The 22,663-nt window shown below is 42.4% G+C and overlaps 1 protein-coding gene across 1 annotated transcript in view; it reads right to left on the reverse strand.

Annotated features, from left to right (window-relative positions):
* The window catches only part of FER1L6 (fer-1 like family member 6), a 148,410-nt gene extending 126,366 nt beyond the window's left edge, over nucleotides 1-22,044 (reverse strand). The window contains exon 1 of the mRNA XM_073329149.1: nucleotides 21,948-22,044. Within this exon, the coding sequence (XP_073185250.1) occupies nucleotides 21,948-21,967 (20 nt within the window). The 5' untranslated portion in view covers nucleotides 21,968-22,044. The remainder of the gene's footprint in view (nucleotides 1-21,947) is intronic.
* Between the last annotated feature and the right edge of the window lie 619 nt (nucleotides 22,045-22,663).

Below are 22,663 nucleotides of genomic sequence, written 5' to 3' on the forward strand. Positions count from 1 at the left end.
ACCCATGACATGCCCACCATTCCCTGACTGAGGATCTGGTTGATGCTTCTTCAAGCATCACTCAGAAGGCATTGAAAGAGAGGGCCCCATTTTCTCCTGCTCTTCCCTCAAAGTTGTTTCCACAGCATTCCCAACCAATCAACAGAATGATGCTAAAGAGGAAGAGTTTACTGGTGTAAGGCCAGGAATGGTCCCGCTATTGTGGGGAACTTCCCTGGCTTCTGCACTACCCCAGTAGAATTGGATAGCAAAAGGATCTGAGTCCTCACCCTAACTTCTTTTACCCAGATGCCTGCCTGACCTCGAGGACTCCTCTTCCAATTTCCCATGTATCAGAGTCCTTGTAACCCTGACAAGGCTGGGCCCAGGATTCCTGGGAGGCTTAAACCCCACTTTTATCATGGTAATTTAGGACAGGGACTAGGGTGTCCCCAATCCAGGATACTCTATCCTCACCAGCCACTTCCCTGATCCACTGATCACTACATTAAGTTTAAACCAAATACAATTGCTTAAACAGCAACTGTAAGAAAAATATGAGAAAAATGGAAAAGGTTAAAGGAAAAAGGGGCCCTGCCCTATAGTCACAGGGAAAACCATAAACAGCAATCTCTGCAATTTAATGTCCTGCAATGTGATGTGTACAGGTAGAGTGCCACTGAGTTAACTGGGATCCATCCATGTGCAGCACATTGTAAAATCAGTGCCTAAGTCATCCAGTCATCTATTTCACTTATTTATCTCATGAGTGAGCTGCCCACTTACATTAAAAAGAGAAGGCTGAACGTTGGGAGAGATAGATGTAAAAATTATAAGCGTCATCAGTCCCTAGGCTTTGGGGTGTACACTGATCACTAGCTGGGGTGAGGAAGAAATCCCACGGCCAACCTCATTGTACAGTAACTCACATTAAGATGAATTTTTGCTGGGGTCACACCTTTCTCTCTCTCTGAAGCACCCTTCACTTCTGAAGGAAGGATATTAGACTAGATGAACCTGGATCTGATGTGGCCTTTAGTATGCTATTGCAGACTGGAAATACGACATACATTGTTGAGAGTGAGAGTAATTATCCATTGGAACAATTTACCAAGGAGTCGTGTTGGATTCTCCATTACTCACACTTTTAAAAACCAAGATTGGATGTTTTTCTAAAAGATCTGCTCTAGGAATTATTTGGGGGGAAGTTCTATGCCCTGTGTTATGTAGGAGGTCAGACTAGCTGATCACAATGGTCCCTTCTGGCCTTGGACTCTGTGAATCTATGCTCTTACTTCACTGAAATGGGACAGGACAGCATCTTCTATTACTAACGTCAGTGTTTGCATATCCAGGTATAGCAGGCAATATGAAGTGCATAGGTATATGTTTTTTTAAGTAAACCAGACTTTGGTGAATCTCAAAAAGATGTTTGTTTTTATGCAAACCAGTTTAACCATCTTTATTCATTACACAATAATCAAGATATAATAATCTCTCTTCTGCTTCTCTGGGGCTGTTCTCTCAGTACAGCTTTAACCTTCTTCACCAGCTGAGCAACCTAAATGAGTGGCAATGACATCTGGAATATCAGCTAATAATAAACAAGTGCAATTACACAGCCCTCCTGTTTGCATCTTCATTATATAAACATCCAGTAGACAGGATGCCACTGACATATAAACTGTAAGTTATAAGATTGTTTCATTTTTTTCTCATGCTCTCCCTGTCTGCTTGTATCTGCCTTAACTTGTCTTATACATTGAATGTCAACTGTTTGGGGCAGTGACTGTCTTTTTGTTCTGTGTTTGGACAGCACCAAGCACAATGGGGTCCTAGTCCATGACTAAGGCTCCTCAGTGCTACTGCAATACAATTACATAAATAAAATAATAACAAATTAGATATTTTTAAGAAAACAAAACCAAATCACTTAATCTCTCTGTACGTCCTCCCCTGTAAAATGGTGATAACGCTTTGTCAAGGTTCCTTCCCCACTCTGAACTCTAGGGTACAGATGTGGGGACCTGCATGAAAACTTCCTAAGCTTACTTTTAACAGCTTAGGTTAAAACTTCCCCAAGGTACAAACTATTTTATCCTTTGCCCTTGGACTTCAACTGCCACCACCAAACTTTATCTGGGTTCCTGAGAAAGCGTTGTTTGGAAACGTCTTTCCCCCGAAAATCCTCCCAACCCTTGCACCCCACTTCCTGGGGAAGGTTTGGTAAAAATGCTCACCAATTTGCATAGGTGACCACAGACCCAAACCCTTGGATTTTAGAACAATGAAATAGCATTCAGTTTTCTTACAAGAAGACTTTTAATAGAAGTAAAAAAGAATCACCTCAGTAAAATCAGGATGGTAAATACCTTACAGGGTAATAAGATTCAAAACATAGAGAATCCCTCTAGGCAAAACCTTAAGTTACAAAAAAGACACAGAGACAGGAATATTCATTCTATTCAGCACAGCTATTTTCTCAGCCATTTAAAGAAATCATAATCTAACACATATCTAACTAGATTACTTACTAAATTCTAAGACTCCATTCCTGTTCTGTCCCCGGCAAAAGCATCACACAGACAGACTTTTTGTTTTTCCCTCCCCCCAGCTTTTGAAAGTATCTTGTCTCCTCATTGGTCATTTTGGTCAGGTGCCAGCGAGGTTATCCTAGCTTCTTAACCCTTTACAGGTGAGAGGATTTTTCCTCTGGCTAGGAGGGATTTTAAAGGGGCTTACCTTTCCCTTTATATTTATGACATGCTTCCTTTCTCTTAACCTTTGCCTGTCTTGTCTACTTAGGCTATAAACTGTTTCGGACAGGGACTGTATCTTACTATGCGTATAGACAGCGCCTGGCATAGCGAGGCTCTGATCTCATTTGTGCCTCTGGTCACCACTCTAATATAAGTAATAAATAACACCAGAATAATTCTGAATTGCTGTCTGCACAAAGCAAGCATACCTTGCTAGTTATTGTTCACATTTAAGTTTCAGGTGAACAGTCCTCAAATGACTTGTTAAATTTGAACAGAAATGTTTAAAATGTAGATTGAAATCATCACACTGTACATAACATTTAAAATATATCAAATAAAGTCTAATAAAGTCATTTTTTTCCCAGTGCTCAGAATCCAACCCTCCCCTTCAGCTCCCACTGTTGTCAAAGGGAAAATATTCATCAACTTCACTGGAGCAGCACCAAGTCAATCAGTGTGAAATTGTTGGCACTATTAGGCCAGATTCACCTGTCCTCTCAGGCTATTTTGCACCTCTCCAGAGATGCAAAGCAGCCATCCAATGAAGTGAGCTGTAGCTCACGAAAGCTTATGCTCAAATAAATTGGTTAGTCTCTAAGGTGCCACAAGTCCTCCTTTTCTTTTTGCGAATACAGACTAACATGGCTGTTACTCTGAAACCTAGCCTCGCTTGAGTGATCAGTTAAACCAAGTTGATGGTTGCTTTGTGTCCAGAGCAGCGCAAAGCAGCCAGAGTGTGCTGGTGCTTTTTTTTCTTGTATGCATACAATGGAGATGAGAAAACTCTTTCGTATTTACAAAGGAGGTGTTTCTTTGGGCACTATGATAAATTTAGGTGGGGCTGTATCAAGCAACAAGTCATAATATATCGTCAGCATAATGGAACTAAACAGCTTATAAAAGGAGAGGTTTTTCCTGGGTCGTTTAATTAAAAAATATGATTCAGCTTAGGCCTCGATCATAAAACATTCCTGACTTAGCGCTAACTCATGATTTTATTGGGAGGGCAGGTGGCCCAGTGGTTGGAAGTGAGAAGACAAAAGCAGAGCTTCAGGATTCTATTCCTAGCTCTGTCACTGATCCTCTCAGAAAAGTTACGTAACCTTTTGGGTGGCTCCCCCTTTTAGTGGTTATAAATTATTTACCTATCTGACAGGAAGAGTGTGGAGAGACGTAAGCAATGTTTGTAAAATGCTTTGAGATCCTCAGATGAAAGGCACTATGTAAAACCACAAGCCTGCATTTTCAAACTTAGGTCCTAAAGCTAAGCTCTTAAATCCATAGTTAGGCTTGTAAATAAAAGTGTTTTCTAGGAGCCTCCATATGGATTTAGGAACCTAACTTTAGGCACCTGGGTTTGGAAAATTTGGCTGCAAAGTATTATTACTAGTTGTGTTTCAGCTCCACAGAACTCCACTGCCTTTTGCTCTGTGGAATTTAGAACAAGCGAAATGCCCTCTCCATTCTATCCATGTGCAACTGTAACGCTAATTCTGGTTGAAGCCATGTTGGTTCTGGGATATGAGAAAGACAAGGTAGGCGAGGTAATATCTGTTATTGGACCCACTTCTTTTGGTGGAAAGGACAAGCTTTTCAATCTTTGATGGATCTGGAGAAGGTAACCAGAGTGTCCAAGCTAAATACAAGGTGGACCAGATTGTTAAGCATCAGAGGTTCATATATGCTGTAGGAGACCATTTCAAATGAAGGGTTAGCAGGCAGTAGGATGCATTATAAATTATTGTAATAAGCCATGAAACCAGTGTCTCTGTTAAGTCCATGGTTTTTAGTGTCCAGCAGAGTTCCAAAGCTCATCTTTTGAAGGTGTTGTGCAGGTCTCCTTTGAGGATGAGGACAGATGAGGAGTGATTGCTTTGTGAAAAGTGTTCATCCACGAGTGAGAGGGTGTTTTTATCTTTCATCTTTTTCTGTTGGAGTTCATTTGAGTTCATACCTCACCCATCTTGTCTAGTTCATTCTCATTATGTCAGAGGAACGGAACCTTCACACACAGCTTCTCCCAGGTCTCTTGAAAGCACTAAAACTATGTTAGCAGAGGGTAAGTGACACTTGGTAAATAAATGAGAACCTTAAATGGGCCACATTTTCAGCTGGTATAAACTGGTATATTTCAATACACTTCAATGGAGTGACACTAACTGGCAGTAGATGAGGGTCAAGCCCTAAAAACGAGATCATATGGAGGAAGAGAAATAATCTGTTTGTAATCAGAGTAGAGGCATCCAGCTAACAGTCTGAGTGGAAAGCTCCACAAAGATATGGTGGATCATCATTTAATATTTTTTAAATAGACCCTTTAAGGAAGCTGAGCAGACTGACCTTTATAAATCATACTGCAGAGCTGACTGGGGGGCAGAGACAAGGGAGACTCAGGCACTGCGAGCATCCATGCCTAACTAAGTCATCTAAAGCATATGAGACACACATACAAAATACTTACAGCAGCATTGGTGATTTTTATTTTTTTTAATTTAGCAATCAGCTTGTTGCAGAGCCAAGATCTGCTGATGATGACAGGGTCTGGTTGGGAGCAGGGGAAAGGCTGCATCAGTATGAACGCCACTCTTATAGCACATTGATTTTTTAGAAGTGTCTTGAACTGCTGGATGCTTCACAAATAAAGCCTTTGTGAAAGTGAAGAACTGCATTAAATTTTCCACCCAGTGGAAACTTGGCTGAGTGCTACCCCAAGTAACGTCCACCTGATCGCAAGAGGACAAGATGGACCTAGCTCTTTTTACAATTGTTTTACTAGTCATGTGTGTTTTATGATCAGAGTAAAACATTGCAGTGCACAAGGGACTGGGCTGGGACTAAGGAGACCTGAGTTCTAGTCCTGGCTCTGCCACTGATCTGCTGGCTGGCACTGGGCAAGTCAGTTCACTTCTCTGTGCCTCCCACCCCTCGTCCTGTCTATTTAGAGTGTGAGCTCTTTGTTCTGTGTTTGTATAGTGTCTAGAACAATAGGGCCCCAATCTCAGATGGTGCCTTTAGTTTTACTTTCATATGACACTACTTTTAATTATTATTATTACTTGCATTGTGTTAGTGCCTAGGAGCCGCTATACAAACCAGGGCCCCATTGTGCCATACACTGTACAAACAGAACAAAAAGACAGCCCTTGCCCCTAAAATCTTACAATCTAAGTGTATAGAGAGAGGCAGAGGGGGGAGCACAAGGAAACAATGAGCCAATATAGACTTAATCTGAAACTATTGCTCAAACTGAAGCACACTGGTCTGTATCACATCTTCCCTCTATCTCTTCCTCTGTCTAATGTAGTGCATGTAAAATGCACAGGAATTTCTGTCTGCAGCTTCAGTATCTAAAGTAGTAGTTCTCAATCTTTTGTACTGGTGACGCCTTTCGCATAGCAAACCTCTGAGTGCGATCCCCCTTGTAAATTAAAAACACTTTTTAATATATTTAACACCATTATAAATGCTGGATGTAAAGCGGGGTTTGGGGTGGAGGCTGACAGTTCGTGACCCCCCATGTAATAACCTTGCGACCCCTGAGGGGTCCCAACCCCCAGTTTGAGAACCCAGATCTAAAGTCTATGGTGTGAATTCATGTGTTTTATTCTGGGAGGCCAGGATAGGAGAGGGTTGGTTAATGCTAGTATATTCTTCACTTATTAAGAATGACATTAGTCCCTAAATGAAGAACTAACTGCAACCTTCTTCTGAAGAGATGTGTTATAAGGGGAGAGCGAGTAGGGAACCATTCCAACTACAGCCCAGCCATGCATGGAGCCGGCATATTCTGGTCTTGGAACTGGAGAGTGCCGGAGCAGGGAATGAGATGCAACTGAGGCTATGGCTGCGGCACTGTCTTTGTCTGAGGCTATGTCTTCACTGAGGGGGAAAAGGTGTGTTTTTACCAGGGAATAACTAATGTGCATTCATTATCCAAACACAAAAGCACAATGGAGACAAGGCACGCTAGTTTTACTGTGAGGTAAACGTGGCAAGATCAGCCACAGATAAGAGTGTAGTGCTGACCACACCTAGCTACCTGCAAGGGCCTGGTCTCCATTTAGGATTTTACAGCAAGATAACTATTGGGTGTTTCAGAGTAACAGCCGTGTTAGTCTGTATTCGCAAAAAGAAAAGGAGTACTTGTGGCACCTTAGAGACTAACCAATTTATTAGAGCATAAGCTTTCGTGAGCTACAGCTCACTTCATCAGATGCATATCGTGGAAACTGCAGCAGACTTTATATATACACAGAGAATATGAAACAATACCTCCTCCCACCCCACTGTCCTGCTGGTAATAGCTTATCTAAAGTGATCATCAGGTGGGCCATTTCCAGCACAAATCCAGGTTTTCTCACCCTCCACCCCCCCCCACAAATTCACTCTCCTGCTGGTGATAGCCCATCCAAAGTGACAACTCTTTACACAATGTGCATGACAATCAAGTTGGGCTATTTCCTGCACAAATCCAGGTTTTCTCACATCCCCCCCACCCCCATACACACACAAACTCACTCTCCTGCTGGTAATAGCTCATCCAAACTGACCTGAGGAGGGAGTCTGCTGTTCTATCTCGGGGCCTCTCCTTCTGCCCCTCCACCCCCACGAACATGATACAGTTCTGTGGTGACCTAGAATCCTATTTTCGACGTCTCCAACTCAAGGAATATTTCCAAAATACCTCTGAACAGCATACTAATCCACAGAGGTCTCCCTACCAACACTACAGAAAGAGGGATTCTAGGTGGACTCCTCCTGAAGGTCGAAACAGCAGACTGGACTTCTACATAGAGTGCTTCCGCCGACGTGCACGGGCTGAAATTGTGGAAAAGCAGCATCACTTGCCCCATAACCTCAGCCATGCGGAACGCAATGCCATCCACAGCCTCAGAAACAACTCTGACATCATAATCAAAAAGGCTGACAAAGGAGGTGCTGTTGTCATCATGAATAGGTCGGAATATGAACAAGAGGCTGCTCGGCAGCTCTCCAACACGAGTTTCTACAAGCCATTACCCTCTGATCCCACTGAGAGTTACCAAAAGCAACTACAGCATTTGCTCAAGAAACTTCCTGAAAAAGCATAAGATCAAATCCGCACAGACACACCCCTGGAACCCCGACCTGGAATATTCTATCTACTACCCAAGATCCATAAACCTGGAAATCCTGGGCGCCCCATCATCTCAGGCATTGGCACCCTGACAGCAGGATTGTCTGGCTATGTAGACTCCCTCCTCAGGCCCTACGCTACCAGCACTCCCAGCTACCTTCGAGACACCACTGACTTCCTGAGGAAACTTCAATCCATCGGTGATCTTCCTGATAACACCATCCTGGCCACTATGGCTGTAGAAGCCCTCTACACCAACATTCCACACAAAGATGGACTACAAGCCGTCAAGAACACTATCCCCGATAATGTCACGGCTAACCTGGTGGCTGAACTTTGTGACTTTGTCCTTACCCATAACTATTTCACATTTGGGGACAATGTATACCTTCAGATCAGCGGCACTGCTATGGGTACCCGCATGGCCCCACAGTATGCCAACATTTTTATGGCTGATTTAGAACAACGCTTCCTCAGCTCTCGTCCCCTAAAGCCCCTACTCTACTTGCGCTATATTGATGACATCTTCATCATCTGGACCCATGGAAAAGAAGCCCTTGAGGAATTCCACCATGATTTCAACAATTTCCATCCCACCACCAACCTCAGCCTGGTCCAGTCCACACAAGAGATCCACTTCCTGGACACTACAGTGCTAATAAACAATGGTCACATAAACACCACCCTATACCGGAAACCTACTGACCGCTATTCCTACCTGCATGCCTCCAGCTTTCACCCTGACCACACCACACGATCCATCGTCTACAGCCAAGCTCTGCGATACAATGCATTTACTCCAACCCCTCAGACAGAGACAAACACCTACAAGATCTCTGTCAAGCTTTCTTACAACTACAATACCCACCTGCAGAAGTAAAGAAACAGATTGATAGAGCCAGAAGAGTTCCCAGAAGTTACCTACTACAGGACAGGCCTAACAAAGAAAATAACAGAACGCCACTAGCCGTCACCTTCAGCCCCCAACTAAAACCCCTCCAACGCATTAAGGATCTACAACCTATCCTAAAGGATGACCCAACACTCTCACAAATCTTGGGAGACAGGCCAGTCCTTGCCTACAGACAGCCCCGCAACCTGAAGCAAATACTCACCAACAACCACATACCACACAACAGAACCACTAACCCAGGAACTTATCCTTGCAACAAAGCCCGTTGCCAATTGTGCCCACATATCTATTCAGGGGACACCATCACAGGGCCTAATAACATCAGCCACACTATCAGAGGCTCGTTCACCTGCACATCCACCAATGTGATATATGCCATCATGTGCCAGCAATGCCCCTCTGCCATGTACATTGGTCAAACTGGACAGTCTCTACGTAAAAGAATAAATGGACACAAATCAGATGTCAAGAATTATAACATTCATAAACCAGTCGGAGAACACTTCAATCTCTCTGGTCACGCAATCACAGACATGAAGGTTGCTATCTTAAAACAAAAAAACTTCAAATCCAGACTCCAGCGAGAAACTGCTGAATTTGAATTCATTTGCAAATTGGATACTATTAATTTAGGCTTAAATAGAGACTGGGAGTGACTAAGTCATTATGCAAGGTAGCCTGTTTCCTCTTGTTTTTTCCTACCCCCCCCCCAGATGTTCTGGTTTAACTTGGATTTAAACTTGAAGAGTGGTCAGTTTGGATGAGCTATTACCAGCAGGAGAGTGAGTTTGTGTGTGTATGGGGGTGGGGGGGATGTGAGAAAACCTGGATTTGTGCAGGAAATAGCCCAACTTGATTGTCATGCACATTGTGTAAAGAGTTGTCACTTTGGATGGGCTATCACCAGCAGGAGAGTGAATTTGTGTGGGGGGGTGGAGGGTGAGAAAACCTGGATTTGTGCTGGAAATGGCCCACCTGATGATCACTTTAGATAAGCTATTACCAGCAGGACAGTGGGGTGGGAGGAGGTATTGTTTCATATTCTCTGTGTATATATAAAGTCTGCTGCAGTTTCCACGATATGCATCTGATGAAGTGAGCTGTAGCTCACAAAAGCTTATGCTCTAATAAATTGGTTAGTCTCTAAGGTGCCACAAGTACTCCTTTTCTTATTGGGTGTTTGTTACCTTGCTGTAAAAAACCCACCCTTGTGTCAGTGAAGACACAGCCTGAGCTGCAGGCTTGAATCGGGCACCTGGGTGGTGTCATGTTAGGGTATGTCTACATTGGGAGCAGCAGTGAGGCTCAGAGCCCAGGTTGATGGACTCGGGCCTGTGCTGCTGCACTAAAAATAGTTGTGTAGATGTTGCAGCTCAGACTGGACCCCTGGCTCTGAAGCCTCGGGGGGGGGGGGGTAGGAGAGGGCATGTGACAGTCTGTATCCTTATGTTCACCCCTTTTAAAAGACTATGATAAATTTTGTACAAAGTATGCCTTGTGAGGTATCGTTTGAAAACTCATAATTTGCTGGTCATTATTGTCCCAGTAAAATGTGTGGCAACATTGTATCTAAAGTTATAATATTCTACTGTATAATGTTACTGAGACACGTTCCAAGTTTAGAAAAGCAGGCACAAACCAGTTCCTCAAAGAGAAAAGGCAAACTGACACCTCGGCCAGGTGTCAACAAAATCAAATGGCCTGTCAACTGGTTAAGCAGCTGTTCTTTGGCAGGAAAAAGGTTGTGAGCAAGAAATGTATATTTTAGCACAGAAACAGCTGGAGATTCCTATCCCCACAGACTTCTTGTCTCCTGAACCTCAGCTGGAGATGATTTTCAAAGAAAAAAAGAACTATAATAAAGGGGAACAGATGCCCCAAAAGATCTCTCCCTTCATCTCTACTCACAGCATCAACAACACTTGAAGAACAAAGGAAGCATCATTGGACTGGGGGAGGGATCCTGCCAGAAAGGAATTCAGCCAGTAAGACTGCTAGAACACATGGTGAGAGACTTTTTCTTTGAAATCACTTAGCTTGTTAATTTAGGTTTTAGTTGCGTTTTACCTTTTGTTTCTTTGTAACCAATTCTGACTTGTATGCCTCATTACTTGTAATCACTTAAAATCTATCATTCTATAGTTAATAAATTTATTTCATTGTTTTATCTAAACCAGTGTGCTTGGATTAAAGCATTAGGGAAACTCCATTTGAGATAACAGGATTTGTGCATATCGTTTCCTATTAATAAAATGACAGACTTTATATGAGCTTGTGTTGTCCAGGAAAGGGCTGGGCAGTACAAAACACACATTTCAGGGGAAAGTCTCGGACTGGGAATTTGCTGGTGTTACTCTGCAGTGTGATTTATGAGTGACTGGCAGTAGCACTCATACAGCAGAGCTGGGAGTAATTACCTGCAGGAGGCTGTGTGAGAGCAGACCAGGAACGGTTACTCTCATGGCAAAGTAGTGTAAAATGCACTCCAGGTTGGAGAACTGAGTGGACACAACGGTCCAGTTTGCACCCTGGGGAATGTCACAGCGTGAGCTTCAGAGCCCCAGCTCCAGGCTGAGTCACAACATCTGCACAGCCAGTTTTAATGCCATAGTGTGATCCTGAGTCTGCCGACCCAAGTCCTGAATCTTGCTGCCATGGGCTGCCACTTGCTGTGTAGATGAACCTTTAGTGGCTAGTATCTGGGTGGGAGTGTGGGCCCTGCCCTCTTGTGCACCAGGATAGCTGTACTAAGTGCAGCAACTATTAAATCTTTCCAGGTAGGATGCAAAGACTTAGGAGGAAGAATGGCCTAGTGGTTAAGTGGCTGGCCTGAGACTCAGTAGATATAAGCTGGGTTTTCGTCTGAGCTCTGCTGCACACAGCCTTTGTGACTTTGGGCAAGCCACTTAGACCCAGGCCCTCCCATTCAAATCAAAGGAAGTGAGGTGCCTAAATATCTTTCAAAGATCTTGGCCTTAGTCTCTCCATGCCCCAGTTCTCCATCTGTAAAATGGGGGATAATACAATGTCCCCACCTCACAGGGGTGTAGTGAGAATGAATTCATTCAGGTTTGTGAGGTTCCCAGATTCTATGGTGTTGAGGTCCATAAGTTCTTAAGGCAGAGAGATTTAAAGGTGGAGTAAATGACACTGCCCAGAGCTCAGGAGGCGTTGTGCATTATGAAAGTGTTCACAATACTATGGTAATGAGTGAAGTGTATGAGAAACTGGTGCCTTTCAAATACTCCCACCTGCCTCCACTGGGTTGATGGAGCCCTTCTCTCTCCCCTGCACAGCTCAGTCTCACAGGAAGCATGCCTGATCTCTCAGGCTTTGTCTACGCTAACACTTTTGTCAGCAAAATTTTGTGGGTCAGGGGTGTGAAAAAACACCCTGTTTCACCAACAGGAACACCGGTGTGGATAGCGCTATGTCGGCGGGAGAGCATCTCCTACTGACATAGCTACCGCCTCTCATTGGAGTGGTTTAATTGTGTGGTGGGAGAGCTCTCTCCCCTCAGCATAGATAAATAGCTGGTGCCACAATCATGTCAGAGTTAAAGTAGAAAGAAAACCAGTAAGTTCTGCAGTTAGATGCTGATAAGCAGTCAAAAGTTAAGGTACTTCATCCAGAACTTATCCAACTCTCAGAAGCCTATTAAATTTGGCTTGAAATCAGCCTCTTTTGTGGAAATGCAGCCATTCTGCTTCCAGTTACTGACAGAGAAAGGAAATACAAACACTCATAAGAGGAAAAAAATTGTTGCAAGCTGCCCAAAGCAGTTTCAAAGCAGACTGAAACCCTAAATGCTCCAGGTCACCTGAAGATTCTGGAAAGAAGCTTTTCCCATCTCCCCATTCTATCATAGACAACCACGTGCCATTATTCAAAGCTGTCACCTCCATACTACACTGCTAAAAAAAGCTGTTCAAACAAAGGCTTTATAAAATGAGCATTGTAAAACCACAGCCCCAAACCTACGTCTTTCTGCATTGGTAATCATCACCTAACAACCTCCTTTTAAAAACAACCTGCCTTGCAGGGGTCAAACTCAAAAGAATTTGCTGTTCTCAAGAATGAATCAGCCTGTGTAAATGATGGAAACAGGATAGTGAACCAAACAAACACTGTTTCCATGGCATTTATCAACAGCTGTTCTGAGGCAGGGACATTCAGATATTTGTTAGCAGTATGGCTGGAATCAAAACTAGTTTAAAAACCACTGTAGATGAAAAACAGCCAGGAAGCCCGGCTTACAGGGGCACATGGGTGCCAGAGGCATCCAAACGACAATTTCTACGAAGCATTGTGCCTCTGAAGGCACATGCAGTCTAATGTCAAACCTCAACTGACTCAAAGCAAATCGTATCAATTCAGTTCAAACCAAAACTAAACGTTTCAATTCAGGAATGTCTATTTCAGAACTTTTTGTTCCACAAACTTTTCAATTTTTCAATCCAATTCGGGACAAAAAGAAATGTTGAAATATTGGAATTTCCCACAGGATGGAAATTCCACTTTTTGCTCAGCTACATTTACCAGTTCAAAGAGAAAAATCCTGAATGATCCTACTTGCAAAGGATCAGTACCAAAACATTGTCTTTTGGAATTCAATGTGTGTTTTATTGGGGGGAGAAGGGGTTAAATAAGATGCAAAAATGAAGCAACTCTAAACAGGATATAACATGTTATATGAAAAAGATAAGTGGAGAAATGAATAATGTGTCTCCTGTATACAAACATACAGTAAAATAATTCATATCCTAGCCCTATAAATCAAGAAAGACAGACAATATATAATTCAAGCCACCTAGTTTATCCAGCAACTCAAAAAGATATTTTTGAAGAGTTAGTTCCCTCTTCCCCACACTGCAATCCCTAAAATATACATATGGGATTTGTGGACTGAATAAATATGACTATTGGTTCATCCAACCTTGTATCATCCCTTCAGCAATGACCAGTACATAATGCTTTAGAAAGAGTGAAAGAACCCATCCACCTAGCAATTCTGCAGTGTGTGTATAGACATTAACCAACTCCCACTAAAGTCCATTAAAATACTTGTATGGGCATCAGTGAGGGTAGGATTTAATGGGGATTAATGGCATCAGTGAGGGTAGGATTTAAATCCCTTCCAGATGTCAACAGTTATATTTATATCCTAAAGCATTCTTCAGCATGCACAGTTACAAATGATGTCATGAAATCACCCAGACCTTTAAAAACAATCCATCCACAATATGTGACTCATTGATCTCCTAGAGCAGTGAATAGAATTCCACATATTCACCATGCTCTGCAGGAAGAGAGATTTCCTTTAGTTTGTTCCATATGTATTCTCTTTAAATCATTGAGTGACCCCTTGTTCTCATATTACACCAACTTACATTGTGCTTCTTTCCTGAGGATTTCATAGTACTTTACAAGAGTAGATATTAACAGCTCTTTACAGATGGCAAAAGTGAGGAACAGAGAGGCTAACTGAATAGTCACACAATTAGTCAGTGACACAGTCAAAAATATAAGTAATAAACATAGTGCTTCCCACCTGCCCTGCTCAAACGACCATATTATGAGACAGTAAAAAGGATGACGTGACAGAGAGGTGAGGAATGGATGCTAATTTTCACTTTAGAAAGGGTTATTTTACTTTTTTGTCATGAAGAATGCACATAGCAACTCTCTTCCTGGTCTCTGATAATTCCTGAAGAAATGATCTCCTAAAATAAACTAACATCAGCTGCAGGGGGTGTGGTATCTGCAATCATTACAGCCATTTGCTCTGAGACTGACATCACTCTAAAAGCATGTATCTTAGACAATGCCACAATGTGCATCAGAATCCAAAAGTTCTTCACCTTAAGATGCAACATGGACAAGCCTAATTTAATGGTATCTTCAACATTTTCATTCTACGGGCCACTTTGTCAGAGAGAGGGATGCTTTTGCTGACCACTTCTCCCACAGTCTAGGGTTTCCAATAATGCTTGTTCAGTTATGTATTATTGCAGACAGTGACATTCTGGAGTCGTTAAGTTAGTGCTATCAGAAACCCTGAGCTGTAAAGGACTAGGTAGTTGGGAGGGGACATAGTCGACAAGAACATTGAGCTATATGGGCAAATTTGATAAAAAGATATTTGCATAGCCCTTGCCTGCATAGTTTCAGCATGGGCAATCAAAAAACCAAGACTCCAGTAGGCTTGCACCATCTCCACACAGTTAACGCACTGTGCCATCTTCCACTTCTACTTCTATATTCTTCCAAACTCTCTGTATTATAAATCTTTGACCATCAATTGTGATAGATCTGGATATAGACACAGACACCTTCAGCTTCTACTTCTAAATGGCCCAGCTTCACTACAATAATTTGAATGACATATTTTGAACAGTATCTCAACATTACCTCAAAAACAGCCACAAAGGTACGCAAGGATCCTGGATGGACTATGGAACTAAAAATGAGATCGAGAGCTGCCTTTCTCCAGCAGACTACCATTTCAAACCCAGCTCAGGTCAGTAGTGACTGATGTTTGTTACCGCCTAATGACAGTTAGGTGGCCTTTGGTAAAATGGGTGTGATGGCCTCATTCCAGTTCCTAGTGGACAAGTGTCCACTTCATGGAAACTACCACCACAACGGGTGCCTTGGTTGGCAGCCTCTGAAGTGGGGTGCAGATAGGAATGGGCCATGGAAAGGAAACTAGGATCTTCTAGCAACCCTCCAAGTCAGGGTTCAGGCACATTAGTGGGAAAATGCCATTGTCACAGGAGTTCTGTCCGCAGAGTAAGAGCAGGCAGCCTCCAATAGGGCTGCTACGTTCATTCAAAATAAAAACAAATAAACAATCAGGAAGGAACTCACTGAAAAGATCAAACATTTCAGAGAGTCTAGTGCCCCTAGAGATGCTGTCCCTTGTCCTCTGAAAGCAGCAATGACAGTGACTTAGCAGGAAAAATGTATTTGGCTTCATATTTGACATTTACAAAGGTGCGGCTTGAAAAGGCCAGTCTGAAAGGGTGACTTTCACACAGAAGTCAAATTGGAACTGAGAACATAAACTGAATAAGTAATTTAGGCTAGATCCCCAGCTGATGAAAATCAGTGTAGCTCCATTGAACTCAATGCAATTATCCCTCCCCAACTGACACCAGTTGAGAATCAGGTCCTTGATTTGGCCAATGTTTTCACCTTACAATTATTGCACTTTTTTTTTTTTTGGTGTTTGTTAGGGCTTTTTCCCTCTCATCCACCTTGCCCTTCTGCTCGATCCTGAATGAAGTCATAACATGGGATTTATTGCATCACAGCCTGTTGCAACAGAAATACATCATGTGACAAATGCATCATGATTACTGGTGTGCAAAAATGACAAGTGTGCAAGAAACTTTGCAAATATATACATACACAGAGAGAGAGAGAGAGAGAGAAAACTCTTTTTTATACTGATACTGATCTTTGAATGAAATCTTGGGGGTTTTTCTTGAAAGGGAAAAAAAAAAGGACTTCAGAGGTGTATAGGTGTTCCTCTGACCCCTGCACAGGTGGGTGAAATCTACCAGTTCTGAACATAATCTGCCTAGCCACCTAGATTCTCAGTATTATGTGACTTTGTGGCAGTTTTACTTCAAGTGGATAAATGGGAAAGTCCCCTGCTAAATTCCAAAGAACCATGTAACTTGAGCTCCGGCTCCAGGGTCATTATAAGGAAAATCGCCAGGCTCCAGCATGGTGTTCAGGATTATGAATCCTTCTCCACTCACAATGGAGTCACTGACAAGTTAAACCCTGCTCGTGTTCCCAATGCTTGAGCCCGGAAATGCCACCTTGTGGTTCTGTGATCAGCTTGGACATGTCATGTGGTTCAAGGTGTCAGTTTGGGAACATGTGGGTTTGAGTAACATTCCGTCACTAACTGTCTGTTGGAGGGAATCCAGGTTAATGCTGAAAACACTAGTTTGATTTTTTTTCTTCAACTGTTTATGAGAGAAACAAAATTCAAAACAAAGCAGCAGAGACCAGGACAGGGAAAAGAAAACCAGCATAAGAAGTTGATCCAGGCAGATTTCCCTACATATACGTGTATGCCAAGGGCAGCAGCACCGCACGCTTCTTCACAGTACCCCACCAATGAGCCTCTATTTCATGCAAGTGGGGCCATATTTGTGGGTGTAGAAGTACTTTTACCTCCATATTCACTCAGCCTTTGGGCTCTCTGTTGAGACAAGTGCGCTAGTAAGTGCTGAATATAATGATGGTGCCCTACTCTATGAATACTTGTCTACAAGGGTCGCTCATTTGGTGATTAAGACTGGCTGCTCACGCTGAAAAGCACTCTTTCAGTTTGTGCCGTGTTTTTTTCATGCTCAGTGTGCACAAAAAGTGCTCTCGACAGATGAAATTCCCTCTTGTGGAGAGGGCCAGCAGCAGATGCTTGCTACACATTATTGAAGCCCTATGTTGAGGGCTTAAGTGATGCAAGCCTTTCCACAGGGGTGAATTTCACTCTGTCTCATTTATACAAGCTTGTAAATGGAAAGGAGTAAATCTCAACAGCATCGGTTACTATAACCACATCAAACCATTACGCCACAAATGTAACAACCACCAACTATTGGAACAGCTTACATTTTCACAATCCCACAGCAAAATTATTCTGCAGCACCATCTAGCGGAAATGAGAGGTGTGCATGAAAACTAACCTTTGAGAGCTTTCACTGTAAGGCTGTTATATCCCAAACTCCCACAGCAATGAGTGGTATGCAGATTGACAATACAAGGAAAGATAGCAATGGATCCCTTCTAATACTTCTTTACAGCAACTTCCCTGTTGCACTCATTGTAACTAGAATTCCCTCACCCTAATTATCTGCTACTCATCACATTGTGCCACTTAAGGATCTCACCAAGAACTGGAGCTTTGTACTTTCTATGAATGTCTGCGAGACAAGAAATAGGCCAAATGCAGTATAGACATAAATGTTACACAAGTTACATGTCATGTGTCAGCTGAGTATAAGTGGGTGTAAGTAGCTAAATAACAATGTAACTTACACTGATGTGGAGACTTCAGACCCCTGAAACGGTCACCCAGTTTAGTGTTAATAGCCTGTGTCTATTTCCTTACCCCTTTGAATAACTAGAACTGACTTGAGACTCGTGTGGGGTTTCTCACTTCACTGAATGTTGACAAAACGAAACCTGAAACCTTGCCCAGTTTAGTGCTAATGCCAAGTTAGCCAAACATTTCCTGGTGAGGTCACAGAACTAGCTGAGGGGGATTCAGGAAGTTCCTGCTCCCTCCCCACTGTTCTGTTTGTTTCTATATGTGAAATACAGGGAATCTTTGCCCTGAAGGGCTTACAATCTTCAAGATATAGGGATGGCAGTGGTTGTATCTGTTTGTTTTAATTCTATACAATTTTTAGTTAGAAAGTTTAACATTTCAAGCTAAAGAAAGATTAGTCATTGCCTATTACTAAACATAAATTGCATCACTTATTTTTATTGGACCAACTTCTGCTGTCTGCTACATTGGTGTAAATCTGGAGTAACTACAAATTTCAGTGGAATTACTCCAGACGTGCAGGGGTACAAATGGGCTCAGAATGTGTTGGTCAGCTCTGGTTAATTATGACCAACATCTCACAAATATCTCCAGCATTTGCATTTGCTTGCAGAGTGAAAATACCACCATGCAAGACAGCCAGAATGTGTATGTCAATAAAATTCCAAATAGACAGGATGCATCTGAATCCCCAAACCTCAAAGGGTCAAAGTCTCCCCTCAGCTGGTGTCAAAACTGAAGGCAGAACTTGGTCAAAGAAGTTGATTTCTTCTTTACTTCTGATTCATCTTGCTATAGTGACTCATAAAGCAGCCCCTAGGTATTATTTTGTGTATAAAATTATGCTGACATGTCAGGAGTTACAACCTGAGGGTCAGATCCTGAGGCCTTGATGCAAGCAAAGTTGACATTGTCTTGGAGCAAGGATGTTAGTATTTGGCTCTAATATGTTTTTAACTGGATTCCCATCTTCCATCATGTTGGAAGTTTCTAGGAAGTCATAAGAAAACTACCAAGTGCAGTAACTCTGTCTGTTTCTAGTGTGACAGATACGGTAATTCCCAGTAATATCTTTGGGACACCTTATTGAATTCAGTTTGTTTTAAGTCCATTGAATTAAATGAATGGTTTATATATTACTGTGGGCCAAGATTGAATGTAACTTCTCTCTTGTGGAGAAATGGGATGTGAATCCTGGGAACTGTTCTGAACTTCGAAAGACTGTACTGAACAATGTGTAAAAGAAGAATGGATTTTTGGGACAAACATTGTCAAATGGTTTGTCTGGAGAAACTCTAGGGGGAAGTGATTGCTAATTCCCCACTTTGGTGATGCAAAATTGCAGCCTTTTGAAGCTTCACTCGGAGGAGGGGACCATGATTACATGTTCCCGGACACTCAAGATCAAAGGCTCAAGCTGTATAAAGAGAGACTGAACTATTCATGGGTGTGCTAATTCTGAGCTAAGGCTCTTATGAACTTGTAACCACAGAAACATCCCTTTGTGGGGTCTGAAGGACTGACTGTACCAGAGCCCTTGTTGGAGATAGGAGGTGATCTCTGGTAAGCTTTTTAGCAGGTGTGCAGGTTCTTATTGTTTTAATATGTTTTCTCTGCAATGCTTTCACCTTAAGAATAAATGTGCTTGCTTATAAAAGGCTGTGTGGTAACTTGTAACTGCTGGCAATTACAGCTGTTCATAGCCTCTGGAAAGAAAGCAAAGTACAGACACTCACCTTTTAGACAGTCTGATTTGCTGGGGGTATCACAGTGTTAGACCAACAGACCCTGGTCGTCAGTGGGCAGAATCGAACCTGGTACCTCTGGAGCTTAGTGCATGAGCATCTACTGCATGAGCTAAAAGCCATATGGCTCTTAGCTAAGGCTGTAGAACAGACTCCTTAATCGCTCTCTCTATGTGATCTTGGTGCCATTACAGGAGGTGTGTGGATTACATACTTCCCCTAGCTGAGGAAGCGTGTCCTAAGCTTCAGAGACTTCCCAGTTGAAATCCAGGACAAGTCCCCACTTGTAACACCAACAGACCCCAGTCATCGGCAGGCGGAATCAAACCTGGGACCTCTGGAGCTTAGTGCACCACACCCATGAGGTGTGTGGGTTACATAAGCAAGGAATTGTCAGCCAGGAAAAACCCCAGTCACAAAGGAGAAAACTGTGGGTGTCTGCACAAGAGAGGTGACAACTGGGGAGCTTAGCGTGGACCTTTAAGGGAGGGGGTGGGAATACAGGTGCAATTGCCCCGAACTGTGACATACATGGTGGCAGTGGTGGGGTCTATGATTGTGATTTGCAGTAAGTGCCAACAGCAGTGAAAGCAAATACTGTAGAAGGAAAAAGCACAAAGAAAAACAGATGTCTCAGTCTTTTCAGGAAAAGACTAGCAAAAAAAAGAAATGGGAAAATAAATTATCAACAGCTAAAGAAAGTTCACTGCTTGAGGTTTGCAGAGAAAGGCAGCTCAACACCGACGAGCCAGGAGACACAGAGGTGCCCTCGAGGGACCACAGGGACAGTTGCCCTGAACTATGACACATAGTTATTTGAGACAGATGACATGGAGAGCCCTACAGGCATCGTTTCCTATAAATCGGCTACCACTTGCTCATCATCATCATGAAATACATGAAAACAAACTACTATCACCTTCTTCTGCAATAATCCCAAAACAACTAGACAGTTCAGAGTCTCTCAAAATCTGCTCTACTCTAATATTGTACGTTCTTTAATATGCGGCCTGATACACAGCTCAGTGAAATCAATGGAAATATTCTCATTGACTTCACTGGGCTTCGACCAGTCCCATTAAGCAAGAGATGACTCAGACTCGAATACTGGGTGCCTCTCTCAGTTTTAAAAACAAATTTAATACCATAACAATTAAAAAAAAAATTACTCAGTTGTTCTAAAACTCATCTAGGCTAGTACAATCCCTGTTTTAACTTACATCTGCCTATAATGCTTCAGTTAGAAAAGCAGACCAAGCAAATTTAATACAGCTTTCCTTTCTTCATAAACAAAACAAAGCCAGCCAATAGTCTATAGCCAGGCAAATCATCTGAATGTCTTGGACCAGATTTTGCTCACACTTACACTGGTGTAAATCCCAAGTAACTTTATTGAAGTCAGTGGAGTTATTCTAGATTTACACCATTATAACTGAGAGCAGAATTTGGTCCCTCACATCCCAGTCAGTTCTGCTTTTAAACTAGGTAAAAGCAAAGAAATATGCTAAAACCCAGATACTGCATCTAAGTCTAGTTATCAGGTATGAAAAATAACCCCAAACCTCTGTCTCCCAGCAAAAGACTTGCATCCTTTCCACATCACACACAAGTGCAAATCCTCAGCTGGTGGGCTGGAATTTTGGCAATTTCCACCAACTGATGATCTGCTGCATGCTACTTGGTCAGTAAAAAAATTAAAGGACACACTTTGCCCTTGGATGCATCCCATTGAAATCAAGGAATTGCTATAGGAGTCATCCCATTCACAGCTGTATATGAGCATCCAAATGAAGAATACAGTTCTGGGGTTTTTATGCACTTTTCTAAGTATTAACTTGTTCTGTATTATCCTCTTGATCTGTGAACAGAACTCTCATTAACATCACTGACAGCAATGAGAGTGGAGGAGACATCCCTAAGGACTAGATTATGATCTCTTACTCTCACTAGTGAGCAGTTACATAGACAGTCTCATGACTTACTTTAACAGGACTACTTGAGTGAATAACTGCCAGCGTGGTAAGGGATCCCATCCTGGCCTTAAATATCTCACATATTTAAATAACTGTAGACAGGGGGAAAAATCTTTAAAGCAGAATAAAATATGCCTAAAAGAGGTGACCATTTCCCCCATTTACAGTTTAGTGGAATTAATGACTCTTCCTTAAATAAAGACATTTTAAAACATTAAACAAGGTCTACCAAAAAAATTACCAACATAAATGAAACCCTTCACTGAACCACCTGACCAATAAGTAGCAATTCTATGTACTTAAAACACTCCTAGATCTCATTTGCCTCTCTTCTGGTCTGTCTCTCATTCTCAGAGTCAAACATGGAAATATAGAAGGCACATTACTTTGCTTTTAGTTTCTCCATTCTCCTTATTCGCACTGCAATACAGTGTCAATAATCCATTACCGACTTTGTCTTCAGTGACTAGTCCTGAGGCAGGATGTCTCTTTTCACAGCTGGCACTGGAGTCTGTCTGTGTTCATGATTAACGCACTGAGATATCTGACATTGCAGGGTGGGGCTGTTTAAACACTTAATGGCATTCACTACTCTTTTCTTATTCTAGAGCACATTTCCCAGATTGGTAGTGTCCAAGTGAAGTTAACTATTTAGTGAAGCCATGCTAAACTCAGTGTGTTTGGCTCAAGGACTCCACCATACAAACTTTTTCTTAATGTGGGTTGACATTCCCACTATAAGTTTCAGAGTAACAGCCATGTTAGTCTGTATTCGCAAAAAGAAAAGGAGTACTGGTGGCGCCTTAGACACTAGCCAATTTATTTGAGCATGAGCTTTCGTGAGCTACAGCTCACTTCATCGGATGCATACCGTGGAAACTGCAGCAGACTTTATATACACACAGAGAATATGAAACAATACCTCCTCCCACCCCACTGTCCTGCTGGTAATAGCTTATCTAAAGTGATCATCAAGTTGGGCCATTTCCAGCACAAATCCAGGTTTTCTCACCCTCCACCCCCCCACACAAATTCACTCTCCTGCTGGTGATAGCCCATATGTAGTAGAGTGTGGGGGGGTGGAGGGTGAGAAAACCTGGAT

This window comes from Lepidochelys kempii, chromosome 2 (assembly GCF_965140265.1).
Source record: "Lepidochelys kempii isolate rLepKem1 chromosome 2, rLepKem1.hap2, whole genome shotgun sequence".
Lineage (NCBI taxonomy): Eukaryota > Metazoa > Chordata > Testudines > Cheloniidae > Lepidochelys > Lepidochelys kempii.